Here is a 14,542-nt window from a genome sequence, read left to right on the forward strand (position 1 = left end):
CTGTGTGTATGTGTGTGTGTGTGTGTGTGTGTGTGTGTGTGTGTACATATGCCCACCCCTCACCCTCCGGGGGTCTTATTATCCCCTCTGAAATGACAGCCTGTCATTAATACAAAATATACACTAGACCATACAAACACATTAACACACACAGACAGTCATGCACTTACACCCACATGAGCAGTAATTCTGGGTGTATGGAAAGTTTTTGTCTTATGATATTTTGCCCTTTCATAACAAGTTTATTCTTTATTCTCTGTTGACACTTTTTATTTCTTACTCGCTGAGGAGCAAGTGAGCGAGTTTGACAGGGAACCTGTACAGCGTCTAAAGCGTCTTTCTTCCCGTTGGCCAGATTGAGCTCTTAATTAGGACCGTTTCCTGCTCGCTGAGATTTAATATGCAGCAGGACTGGCCCATAGAGAGTTGCCCTGCTCTCTGTTTCTGTTTCCCACTCTCTTTTCCTTCACCTCAGTTGTAACAGGCCAAGACTTTCTTCAGCCTGTGTTGGCTGAATAGTTGTTCAGAGCTGAGTAGTGGCTGTTCTCCATGCAAAAATATAAAACTTTTTATATAATCTAAATGTCCTTTATGTTTAATTTACACTAGAAAACAAAAGGAGACAGACTCAGGCTGCCTCTGAATATGCATACAGTACACCCCTACTATAAAGTAGAAAAACTTTATAACCAAGATTTTAAAGTGTGCATCCAATGGACCCACAAGACCATGGGAGAAGAGTTGTGAACGGCAGACGCAACATGAGAAAATGACAACATGATAAATATGGTATGTCTGGATTACATTCATACTGCATACATTTATACTTAAATAGAATAGTCGCAAAGTACTTAAATTCAAAAGTCTACTCAGAGTTTGCGATTTTGGATGCAGTTTCAGTCATTAGTGGCGGTTGATGAGTGCAGGTTTTGCGTTATTAGCGGAATGCTAATGTTGTTTTTTTGCTAAATGTGTTAGATCGAAGTAATATAGTTCACTGCAAAATTCATCTTTTGTAAACTTATACTCACCTTTATACCATTTTCACATACTATCTTTTGTGGAACGCAAAAAGAGTCTTTTTACTTGATATCAAAAGTGAATGAGATTAGGGATTTCAATATAACATAAAGTCCAATAAAAGTAGCTTGTATACACCATTTCAAGTACGTATTTTACGGACTATAAGTCACACTTTTTTTCATAGTTTGGCTGGTCCTGCGACTTATAGTCAGGTGCGACTTATTTATAAAAATGTATTTGACATGAACCAAGAGAAATGAACCAAGAGAAAACATTACCGTCTACAGCCACGAGAGGGCGCTCTGTGCTGCTCATTGCTCCTGTAGTCTACACTAAGCAGCATATAGCGCCCCCTCGCGGCTTTAGTCTGTAATGTTTTCTCTTGGTTCTTGGGTCTAAATAAATGGGACTTATAGTCCAGTCCGACTTATATATGTTTTTTTTCCTCATCATGATGTATTTTTGGACTGATGTGACTTATACTCAGGTGCGACTTATAGTCCGAAAAATACGGTATTAAGAATCTATACATATGTTTTTGAGAAACCTGTTGTGACATCTTAAAACTGCATACTTGAATAAATGTAAATGAGATTTGACAGCTCAGAGGAATATTTATAGAAAACAATTTAAATTTGGCTCCGTTTCTCACACAAATGTCCCGGATGGCAACTTTTTATACAAACATTAGGAAATAAAATATTATTGTAGTTTATTGTTGGTTTTTGTCGATTTTGGTGCTCGACTGCCTCACTTTTATTTATGGAAAAGAGTAGTTTTCACAATAAAGTGAGTTTTATTTAGGGGTGAACTATTCCTTTAAAATATGAGCCAAATCTCAGCTGGGTGTGTATATGTGTGTATGTTTCAGAGATGTGAGGTTACTAAGCATGTGATGGATTGGAGTGTTAGACACAAATGACAATATGTCAGAATGTTAATGACCGTATGTGCTTGTGTGTGTGTATGCGTACACAGTAATCATGCAGTGTAAATGCTGCTATTTAGGCCAGATAAATACAGGTATTTGTTCAGGTGGGGACCCCCTCCTTTCCCTTTCAGCTGTCCGTCAGCTCTCCAATCAGACTGAAATAATGCTTGTCATCCAAGGCTAAAGGTTATTCAGACAAGCCGCGTTTCTCCACACTGTGTGGTAGTCCAAGTCTATAGGTGATATAATGAAGTTAGTGAGTGCTATATTTGACACAATCTGCCTATATATCAGTGCGGTTAGGGGAAGTGATAGCTTTGTGCCAACCCAGATAGGAAGTTAAAGCGGTTAGTGTGTTGAAACTACTTATTGTGTGCCACACTTGAGGTTATTTTAAGTGCATTACCTGTATGAGAGAATGGCTTATAGATGTTGATTGTATTATGCTATTAAACTCTCTCATATGTTAGCAGACTTCACCAACTATGAGAGAGATTTGTAGCGAGCTGTTGTCAAATTCATCTCGCCATCTTTTTTGTATTCATCCACACCCACGCTTTTATTGAAGAATGCCAGGTTTGATCAGCCTTAAGACAAGAGCCAGTAAACCTCCATTGAGAGCTTCCAGCTGAATGTCTCTTGCTGGGAAAGCCATTCTGTCTATCAGTGCATGCCTGAGTACTTCTAAAAGGGATAGTTCACCCAAAAATCAATGACATGATGCTTTTGATAAAAAAAAGAAGAAGAAAAAATAAAATAACTATATTTCAATGTCAGTAAGTGTTTTAAAATATCAGATAAATAAATATAAGCCCCCTTTATGTAAAAACAAAGTTGCTGATAATTATGAATTGATTATTCAAAGTGTTTGTGAAAAAAAAAATATTGTCTTTAAGGTGTAAAGAATTTTTTTTTAATGTAATGATGACACCAAATGACATTTTTAGAGCCATTTCAGAGATGTTTTTAGGATGTAAACGTTTCTTGAAAATTGCATGTGAATACAAAGAGTATATTTCTTAGAACTTGGCATATGTTATTTTGGTCACACTTTATTTTAAGGTCCAGTTCTTGCTATTAACAAACCACTAACTACGACTTTTGTCTCAATAAACTCCTAATTTGCTGCTTATCAATAGTTAGTAAGGTAATTGTTAAGTTTAGATATTAGGTAAGTTTAGGGATGTAGAATATGGTTATGCACAATATGTGCTAATAAACAGCCAATATGTTAATAATAGTCATACTAATAAGCAATTAGTTAATAGAGAGAATTTATTCTTATACTAAAGTGTTACCATAATTTTTTACTATTTTTTTTTTTTTTTTTAATATTTTGTATATATACATTCTGCTTAAATAGCTCCTAAAATTACAACATGACGATGAGTAAATGCTAACAGATTTGTCATTTTTCTATGAACTATACCTTAAATTAAGACCGAATGAGGCACTAAAAATTCTTAGGAACTATTAAAAACTGAATTCGCCGCATGTCTGGTACAATTTCCTAGTAAAGACAAATGGGTTTTTCTGATGTCATATTTCTTCTGAACTTTCATCTGAATAACCAGTTAATCTCACTTGTCCTTCAGTTTTTTCTCTCTCTCTTTTGGTTCTCTTTCTTAGGCCAGTGCCTGGTTCCCTTTCCTCGTTGTTGCACCTGAGGAACAGACAGCGACAGCCACTGCCGGCCTCCATGCCTGGCACGTTACCTGACCCGACTATGCAAGGATCGTCTGCTGTTCTGATGCCTGTGAGATCATAAATAAACACACACGATGCATTTACACTTCCCAGTCATGGTTTCCTGATGCCTCTGACAACTGAACCGCATTAATACGCACACAAACTCATCTTTCATAGATCATTCTCATGCTTTTCTCAGTGGTCTGCTTTAAATGAATGCCTTTTCCAGTGCTGTGACCCATTTCAGTGGCTGCATTATCAGGAAGCCCATCAGCAGAGGTGTAATTTTCTACCAGTACTCAATCTGGTTTAATTCTATTTCAGATATGTCACTGGGAACCTGAATGCAGGTTGAGGAAGGTGTGTGTGTGTGTGTGTGTGTGTGTGTGTGTTTGAGGGTTCTAATGACATGACACATGTTCTCATTGTAACATAAGCCAGTCCATGTTGGCTATGGAGGTAAAAGCACAGAGTTGATTAAATTAAACTAGGAGTTTTTTTGAATCTCGATTGACATCCCAGGAAAGGGGTGCCGGGTGGGGTGATATTTTTAAACCAAATATTCCTCCAATAATTACAGCGGCTGCTGCGCTTTCACCCTGCTATAGGTCATCAGGGGTTTGAAAGGGGGGTCGGAGGGAGAATTTGGGTTTTAGTAACAGGACCCCCAGTCTCTCTCAATGTCACACACACGCCTTGAAAGTACAATTTTACAGTTTCTCTCACCTTAAACTGAGCGTAAATCATCCAGAACGCGTTTTGTATGAGTGCAAACATCTAAAACCTAAATTTCAGTCTTCGTGCGCAATTAATTGAGACTTTCTGAATTAAGACATTCTGTCTTTCTTACAGAACTGAACTTTGGTTTAGTTTATGGTCTTGTTAATAGTCCTATTTTAAGCTTCACACTTCTGCAGTATTCAGCTTCCTCTCTTAGCTTGTCTTTGACTGCTGCTTTTCCCGCAGAATTGTGGAATATGCATAGATAAACATATACACGCACTCACACATTCACACACACACACACACACACACACACACACACACACACACACACACAAATATATATATATATATATATATATATATATTATACTACAGCATGATCCTAAACCTAAAATAGCATATAAATGTTATATTAATGTAAATAATAAAACAAAATATAAATATAATTAAATAAATAATTTTTAATTAAAAACATTTAGATTAGAAATACTTAAATCTTAAAGGGGGGGGTGAAATGTTATTTCATGCATACTGAGTTTTTTATACTGTTAAAGAGTTGGATTCCCATGCTAAACGTTTCAAAAATTAAGTTGTACGTTTGAAGGAGTATTGTTGTTCCAAAAACAATGTTGTTCCGGTTTGTCACAAGTTTCGGAAAGTTTTTTTTCGAGTATGGGTCTGTGTGACGTTAAATGGAGCGGAATTTCCTTATATGGCTCCTAAGGGCACTTCTCCCGGAAGAGCGCGCGTTCCCGTATAGCAGAGCACTGAGAGCACAACAGACGTTCACTGATCAGAGCGAGAGTGTCGCGAAATGTCACAAAAGAAGTGTGTTTTTGGTTGCCAGGGCAAGACAACCCTGCACAGATTACCAAAAAAAAAAAAAAACATTAAGGGACCAGTGGACGGAGTTTATTTTTACAGAGCATGGACGGAGTTGTGCAAGTGTTTGTGTTTGTTCCCTGCATTTCGAAGATGCTTATTTTACAAACAAGGCCCAGTTTGACGCCGGATTTGCGTATCGTTTATTTCTTAAGAATAATGCAGTCCCAACGAAAAAGGGTCACGATCGTGTGTTGGAACCGCAGGCGGTGAGTAAAACTGCTTCAAATATCTCTGTGTTGTTAACTTAGCTATCGGCGCGTAAACACGTCAAGTAAACCTTGTACACCTTTAAAAAAAAAAAAAAAGACGACATAAAATGGAACTTAGTCATTTTCCAAAACCGCTAAGCAAATATTTACAGTTTCAAAACATACCACATAGAGACATCCTGCTGTAATCATTGCTGCTGCTGCTCTCGTTCAGTTTCAGCCTCGAGATCTGATTCTGGATCATAAATAAATGGCTGAATCTGACTGTTAGCCATGGTTTGTTTTGGATGATGGTTTTTTCCTCACGGTAATGTCACAACTTCCAAACGCTCTCAACGCAAAAGCCTACTCACGCTCGTGATTCTTTAGCTCCGCCCACACGTCACGCCTCCAGACGCTCGTGTTTTTCAGAAAAAAATCGGCACAGACTATTTTTCTCTTATAAATATAATAAAACTAAAGACTTTTTGGAGTTATGAAGGATGCAGTACTACTCTATAGGTACTCAAGATTAACAGGATATTGAGTGAAACCCCCCCCCCTTAACGAATTAATAATTTGGATGTTTCTAAATAAAATATATGACTATATTATATAATGTGTATATATAAGATATAATTTATGAATAAATAAAAACGTATTAATAAATATTGATATAATAAAAACCTACCATTATAAAGTTTTAAGATTATGAATAAATATTTAATTATTTATAATTTCGGTGTTTATAAAATAAAGAAAATACATGTTAAAACCTTATTACCACCTTTTTTTTTACCACATTTAATAAACATTTAATAAACTTAATTAACTTCATGATGAACTTCATTTTTTAGCAAGTTCATCTCTAAAGTAAAGCTAATTACCTTAATCACATAATCACATTATTATTATTATTATTTATATGTTAATACATTTCCGTTCATAGTATTTATAAAAATGTAAAGTATGTTTCTGAAAAATATTTTACATATGAAAACACTAAATATAAAATGTTATATTTTGCCTCGAGAAAAGATTTAATCATTTAACTAGTTAGAAGTGTGCTTTAACTAATTCTCATAATGTTTTTCTGCAAATGTTTGGGACATACGCTCACATTTGCACTGTAGCTTGCTTGTTAATTTTTATTCAAGATGTTTGAAGCTTTAATGGGTTTGATTCTGAAATAATTTGTTCACATTTGTGGGTACAGATGGAGAGGCAAATGTCTATGGGCTCCAACATGATGGGCATGCAAGGCCCCGCCCACAGCAGCTCATGCTCCTCCCCTCATGTTCCGTCCATGCACTCAGAGGCAAAGCTGGTGAGTCAGTCTCACACACACGTGCATATTTTCCTTCTTGCCTACCCTGTATGATCTGATTTGACTTCATTTTTATCTTCTGTTATTGTTAAAGAACTAGTCACCCATGTAAGACACACAACACTTGCACGTATAAGCACACAAAAAAGACTTTTCCCTCTCTCTTTTTCTGTCGCTCAAATGCATATGCACGCACACACATAAATACAAACTTACGTCTTCCTCTTTTTTACTACAATGTATGCCAGCTTGTCTGATGTATATCTCGATGCCCTGAATATACACTTGTGCCTCTGCTGCTTGTTAGCACAAGTTCAGCATGATGGTGATGTCATCAGAAACAAAGCAGCCAGTCAGAGCTCTCAGAGACAGAGAGAACGAGAGAAAGACGATGAAAAAGAAACAGACTGGTGGAGAGAGCAGGAAGGAGGGACTAGTAGGAATGGAAAGAAAATAAATGTTTGTTTTTTTTTTACCACATTTCATCAATATGTACCGATGACAAACTGATTTATAGCTCTTTAGAAGTCATGAGAATGTACTAAACTTACCCCACACACATCTGTTAGTGGATTTGACTGCTAAAAAAAATCAAAACATTGAAAATAATGCTCAATTTTGAAAATACTGTCATTATTTACATACATTTATGTCATTGCAATCCCTTTATTTCTTTTCTGTGACACAAAAGGAGAAATGTACAGAATGGCTGCTTTTTCCATACAGTGACAGTAATAATTATGAGAGCTCAAACAATGTCAAAAAGGTAACTTTTTTATTTATAAACTAAAATAAAATAAAGTGAAATTTATGTAAAAAAAATAGATATCAAAATATAGCATAAAACTATACATGTACAGTACATAAGTGATAACAAAAAAAGAACAGAATTAAAGGAAGAAAAAATAAAGAAGAAATTATTTAAAGAAGAAGTTGACACAGGGAACTCTGGGAATGTACTGTAAATTTATAGATCACTTGTTCTTTTTAACTTCCAAAAACTGTGAGTTTAGCAGTATTTTACTGCTGTTAAATTATATGAAATGTCTCATTAGATCTATTATACTTTTTCATCAAATATAAAATTGACCAATAACCATTTTTACTGTGCTTTACCATGAAAATAATTATTGTTGTTTACAGTGTGCAAAACCAATGCGTTCAATCAAGATGCACAAAGTCAAGGGCAAACAAACATTGCTTTGTGTTTTAAAAAGTCTAAAATGTAAAACCTTGCTCAAAGTAACCCAAAAGGCTATTCTGCATTAATTTTCATTCAAATATGACTCGCCAAGGCTTTTTTTTTATCATCACTATTGTAGAATGACATCCCTTATTCTCATGTATGGAAATAGCACGAGACAATAACATACATTCCACAATGAAAATCCTACAGCTTTTGAATCACATGATGATGCGTAAATGATGACAGAGTTTGTGTTTCTGTGTGAACTCTTCCAGGACCGTTACATCTGTCTGCCAGGATTTGTACACTTTCCAAAGATCCCATTTAAGTGTGTGGCTGCTCACACGTTTGAGTTGAGTTTCATAGCGGTGGCAAGAGGATCAGGGAGACAGATTTGGTAATTAGATTAAAATCCACTAATTATACCATGTAATAATCCGGTATTTGTGGATTCGGAATTGGACTCGGGAGGGAGTTAATTATTTTGCTCTGAGAAAAAGGGCAATGCAAACATTTCGAGAAAGGAAGAGACTGAAAAACAATGCAAGAACAAGATAAAAGACAGAAAGAGAGAGAGAAAGTGTCTGTACGTCAAAGCATGAGTGATGGTTCTGATGGTGGAAAGAAAGAGCGTTGGAAGAGCACTTAACTCTCTCTCCGTCTCCCCGTCCCGCTGGAGATTGATCGCCATGTGTATTTTTTTAATCTGTTCATTTGTTGCCATGGTAACGGGCAGGGGGAGCATAATATTACTTTAATGTGCAGTCTTATCTGTCCTCTGGCTGGACTCCAGGCACATCCCCCCTCTCTGCCTCGCTCTCGGCCCTGATTGTAATTGAATTATAAATTCCTTTTTTTTTTTCTGCTCTGACACATGAAACCATTTGTTTTAAGCTTTCAAGATTCACTAAAACAATTTTATAGGAAGAATTAAACAAAGGTCACCACGCCTTTGGATGCTGGATAATTCAGTTATCTGTAAGAATGCAAACATATATAATAATAATAATAATAATAATAAAAAAGAAGTTCACATGTACTTCAAATGAAATGATGACAAAAAAGCTGCCAAAATCTAATGTTCCAGCTGTCACTTTACCAAAATAATGAAATTATGAAAATTATGACTATTATTGTAAAATAATTACTAATACTTATTAATGATATTATGATAGTACAAAAAATTATTAATTATGTATTAGAAAATAATTAACATACTTAAAACATGATACTTTTACAATTTATGCAATTATGTAAGGTCTTACACACACACACACACACACATATATTGCCTTTCATGCAAAAGTATCAAGTTTTAATAATGTTTAGACTAGAATTACAATCTCGTTTTTTTTTGTTTGTTTTTTCTGTATAATGCATAGTGTAATATAACATGACCTTTATATATTTTCCTTTGTTTTTCCTCCTTAAGTTTAATTATAAATAAAACTTAAGGGGGAACATTATATATATATATATATATATATATATATATATATATATATATATATATATATATATATATATATATATATATAGATATAGATAGATTTATCAACAAAAAATCTATTTCCATGTTTGGGAATAAAAATGAACAAAATAAAAATAAAATGTTGTATTCTCTGATGATAAGTTTAAATAAATAATCTACATGATTATGCTTCTCTTTATTTAATTTTTTTATATTTTACTATATAACAACACTAATATATTTTTTTCAGTTTTTAAAAAAATAAAAAGATTTTATTTTATTTTTATTTTTTTTGGTAAAAACTATGGCATCCATGCTTACCCGAATGGGATAATAGTAAGCGCTGCTATCAGATGACCTGTTGTGGGGTGATCGGAGCCGTGTGCTGCCCGGCCCAGCACAACCCCGGTGTGGAGCTCCAGCCCTAATCTTATTATACAGAGATGTTGACTTATTCCAAATGGGAAATATCTCCCCCATCTGTAACCTCATACCCAACCCTCAGCCACAAGAGAGAGAGGGTCGAACTAGAGAACATGAAGAAAGTGAGAGACGGAGGAAAGTGGAAGTCTGTGTATGTGAGAAAGACAGAAAGAGAGTGTGTGAGGTGATAGTATGGTGGATGGTGGATCAGTGTGCATATGTGTGTGTGTGTGTCTGTGCTTGATGAAGCCAAATTGATTTTGTGGTGGGCCAGGGGGTCTCCGGTGAAAAAAAAAAACCTGCTAAAAGTGCTTTTGTTCCCACGGGACTGCAGTCAGATCATCACACACACACACACACACACACACACACACACAATGCTGTGCTGTCTTCATACTCTGTGGTTAAGGTGTCATTTATCTCAGGCCAGATGTGGATGAGCAGGCTCTTGTGTTTGTGGCTGTTTTGCTCTTGGGCCGAGCAGCTGAATATTTATTATTAATGAAGTCACTGATGATACGTTTCAGATATCCAGTTGTTCGATGTGCCGGGCAGATGTAGTTGTTCTGTTGTTAGAAATTACAGTATAATTCTCTCTCCATTTACTCTGAGATATTTTCATAGACATACTCAACAACAAACTACATAACAAAAGAGCACATGTGCTCTGTGCCCGGTCATTTTGTTTTTCCTGCACACGTGTTTTGATCTAAGACCTGGTGTCTGTGGAAAAGGAAGCTCAAACGCTCTTATCAGAGAGAGGAAAAGGCATGTGTATGTGCCAGCTGAACCCTGTCAAACTCAGTGCGGATCCACTTTCAGTCCCACCACTGTTTTGGCATGTGCAGGCTTCCGAGAGAAAAGTCCCTATGAGTTTTTGGCAGTTCTACACTGTATACAGCTTACAGCTTCCTTTGAAACATTAGCATGTAAATATTTGCTTAGAGCTGTAAACTAATGGAAAAAAGGGAACTGTGAGACAGAAAACCAGAATACACTTTTTTATTCAGTGTTTTTGTCTTGTTTTTTTGAGAAAAATACTATGCATAACTGAAATAAGCGGACATTGTAAATAATAGGTTTGACAATTTGACAAACCACTTAATTCCAGTATAGACAGGTTTTTAAATGTAATATTTACATGTGAAACAGTGCAAAAAATGCAGGACTCGATTGAAATGTTAAAAATTATCATTCAATAACAGGATAGAGACAAAAATGTTTAAGTTTAACTCAACTTTATCCAATGGCTTAAGTGACATCAGATGTAATAAAGAGTTCTTCAGCAGAAGGATTGAGATTTTTTAAGTTTTTCTTTTTGCATAACATGTTGGAAGTGTGACTTTTATTTAAATTTAAATATTTTTTTTTTCATGTGATTCATTTGCAAATTAGTTATTTATATTTAAGTAAATGTAATGTAAATAATTATTTATCTTTAAAATTCTGTTTCTTTCTCTCTCTCTCTCTCTCTCTTTTAAATTAACAAGCACAAAGATAAACAAACAAGCCAGAAATGCAAATCAAATTAATTTTTTATTGCATATTTAAAATTAAATTGACCTGAAAGCAAATTAAAACATAAAAAATTAAAACATATTAAGATGTGTTTACAGTGTTGAATATAAATGTATTTTGTAAGATTTCCCCCACTTGTTTTAAGTATAAATTCCACCAAATGTATTATTTCACATTTTCAAAAAAACCCTTCTGCACATGTGCATTGAAAGAAATTGAAGCGTTTGATGAAGAAACATAAAAAAGACTAAATAACCTAATTATGCAAAGAAACGGTTTTTATATTTGCAAGGGTATTTCTTTAAAGCAGCTTCACACAAGTTCTCTTGACCAGGAACTGAAAATCTACGACTTCTGCTTGGAATGTTAGTCTCACTATTCATGCCAGTGACAGTTAAAAACAATCTGTGGTTCTTTGTTTTATCATGGGGTAATTATCTGTTGTTTACATTGTTACTAAGGATGATAAATTTGTCACTAAGCGTCAGACTAGGTGGTGAGGTTTTTTTATGAGATAAACAATACTATACGTTCCTGCTTTGTTTCTCCATGGGCCTTGCGCTGGCACATGTTGCTCAGATGACATAATCCTTGGCATGCTCTAAATGTACTCGTTTTTCTTTTTTTCACTTGAGCTGTGGAAAAAAAGGAACCTTTCTTAAAGAAACATTTCACTGAGGGATACAGCTATCAAAGTAATGTAAAGTTTTTATGTGATTGCTGGAGATTCAGGCTTATATAATCACACCCTCATTCATCCACAGAGGATCAGAACTGATCACAAAACTGATCAAACAATCTTTTGTGGTTTTGCTTATAATTATACAATTTTATTATTTCTATTATGATTAGGATCAATGGCGTTGCTTTTTTATCTGAATCTATTCATTTATTCAAAAATACATTAAAAATATGATTGATTCATATATAAAATGACTTGAATACACCTCTGCTGTGATGAGTATGTGTATAAGTTCAAAATGAAAATTTATTTTGATATTTTTAGAGAGCATAGTCATAAATGTTAGTGATACAACTGTCCTGATATTATAATGAAAATAAATCAGAAGCAGAAAAATAGTTTGGTATAATATTTTATTATGTAATAATATTTATTATTATTAGAAAAAAGGGGTGTCTTTTTTGTTTTTGTTTTTCAAAAATAATTGATGAATTAATAATTTAATCTTCGATTACGTGATAGTCAAACCATATGTTTTTGAAATCAATCCATAAAAATTTTAATAACCAAACACAAAATAAATACAAAGAGTACATTTCAGGAACTTGGCAGATGTGTTTTAAACTTTATTTGTTATGAATGTGGATCTTTCATGTAAATTCCCCATTAATCATATACATTTTTCAAATATCTAAAAAAATATATATTTTTAGAGTACCTTTTCTTTCATGAAAATGTCTCCAGTCTTTCTACTTTCAGTTTTTAGGTTTAATTTAACGTTAATAGCAATTTATTTGTAATTGTTTGTGAAGTTTATTAGTAATTTGTGAGTGAAAAATTTTTCTGCATTTTTTTTTCAGCATACATATGTATTATATCTATATGGAAACTGTAATGGACAGTCATGCCTTGTGCTGTAAATGTGGGATATACAATTATGTAACCTAATTTTAAATCTCATGCGTAATTTCAGACTAATTTCAATGACTCCGAATTTCTGCTTTATTGAATGATGTCATCCATCAGTGGAAGTCACATTAAGTTATGAGCCCTTTACTGAAGAGACACCTGCAGCTGGTGCTCAGGTTGTGTGTGAAGCTCTGTTTGCCCAAAGACAATCTGAATCCGTGTTTTGTAAGCAACATCTGTATGAATGGTGGCATTGTTGGGGGATGATGTCATAGGAGAGGGGTGATGAGCTAACACACAGCTGAAAGCAGACACACTGCGTAGCCCGACCATTACATATGTTAACATACAGAGGATACTAAATCCTTTAACCATTTCAAATAAGTTTAACATTCATCAGAATGGCTGCATATCATATATGCTTTGTCTAAAATCTCAATTAATGCAATTAATTTATAATTCATTTTACTCTTGTTTTTATGCACCCAAATCTCAGTTGCTTAATCTAAGTAAATTTCTGAAAAGAGAGGCAGAACTACTTTTAGCTTCATTGTGCTTGCAGTCTTTTCTTGTGAATGCAACAAAAAGATTTTGTCGTTCAACCAGTGCATTTACAGTACAATGCACAGTTGTGGTTTTCATTGAGTGGATGGGGGGATGGAGAACTTCTAGAGTGCGTGTGCTGTTGTCGCCGTATGAGCGTCCAGCCTTTTGGGTAACGGTTCATGGGCCGCCAGTGGGTCCTCATCACCGCAGAGTTGGTAAACCGGTCACATTTTGTAAGATGATCACCAAAAAAAACACCATTTAATGACCTTTTTAAATGAAGGGAACTGCAGAGTCCCCTGCTTTGGCTGACAAAAGCATCTTAGTGATGTGTAGTGTTTCTAGTCATCGCAATTAATATAGAATTTTCCTGTATTGTAGGAAGCAGAATTATGTTCAGAACTACATCCATAAAGGCATGTAGTCCCGTGTTTTAGCATTTTAGCATTAACAGCTAAGAGCGCTAAGAGAATGTTTATTGCATTTGAATCAGTTTTGTTTGTAAGTGTCAATAAAATGACACCTTAGTGAAATATGAACACATTTTGTGGGGGTCTATCAATGGTTCCTTGTAATACATGGACCCTACTACTTGATCGCAAAGAAAAGATGAAGGCAGCTCAGCTAGCAACTAGCATACTGTGTGAGTACTGTGTAGCATTCCCTTGTGAAAAAGAACCCTATACTTTTAAGAAGAGTACTTATTACTGAAATAATATTTTTTTAGGAGAATATACTTAAGTGTTAAATGAATGTAATGTTTTTGACACTTAATGGCATGTTAAATGCAGTTATATGAATGTGTATTATAGTTTAAATGTATATTAAATGCAATTATAGTGCTTTTTCACCAAATTAAGTAGGACTTAAGTATATCTTAAGTCTTTATATATCATTTTATAATCACACTGTAAAAAAATAATATGGAAAAAAACTGGCAGCTGTGGTTGCCAGAAGTTTACCATTAAAATACAGTAGCAACATTTTAGGTTTTAACAGATTTTACAGATTTTTTTTCACTTCCAAAAGCTGTATATT

At 34.6% G+C, this 14,542-nt stretch overlaps 1 protein-coding gene across 3 annotated transcripts in view; it reads left to right on the forward strand.

Moving 5' to 3' along the window:
- creb5b (cAMP responsive element binding protein 5b) overlaps positions 1-14,542 on the forward strand; it is a 68,223-nt gene that overhangs the window by 27,067 nt on the left and 26,614 nt on the right. For all 3 annotated transcript variants that reach the window (XM_026284330.1, XM_026284331.1, XM_026284332.1), the window contains exons 6-7: positions 3,584-3,710; positions 6,659-6,769. In XM_026284330.1, the coding sequence (XP_026140115.1) occupies positions 3,584-3,710; positions 6,659-6,769 (238 nt within the window). The remainder of the gene's footprint in view (positions 1-3,583; positions 3,711-6,658; positions 6,770-14,542) is intronic.

Source organism: Carassius auratus, chromosome 16 (genome assembly GCF_003368295.1).
Source record: "Carassius auratus strain Wakin chromosome 16, ASM336829v1, whole genome shotgun sequence".
Taxonomy (NCBI): Eukaryota; Metazoa; Chordata; class Actinopteri; order Cypriniformes; family Cyprinidae; genus Carassius; species Carassius auratus.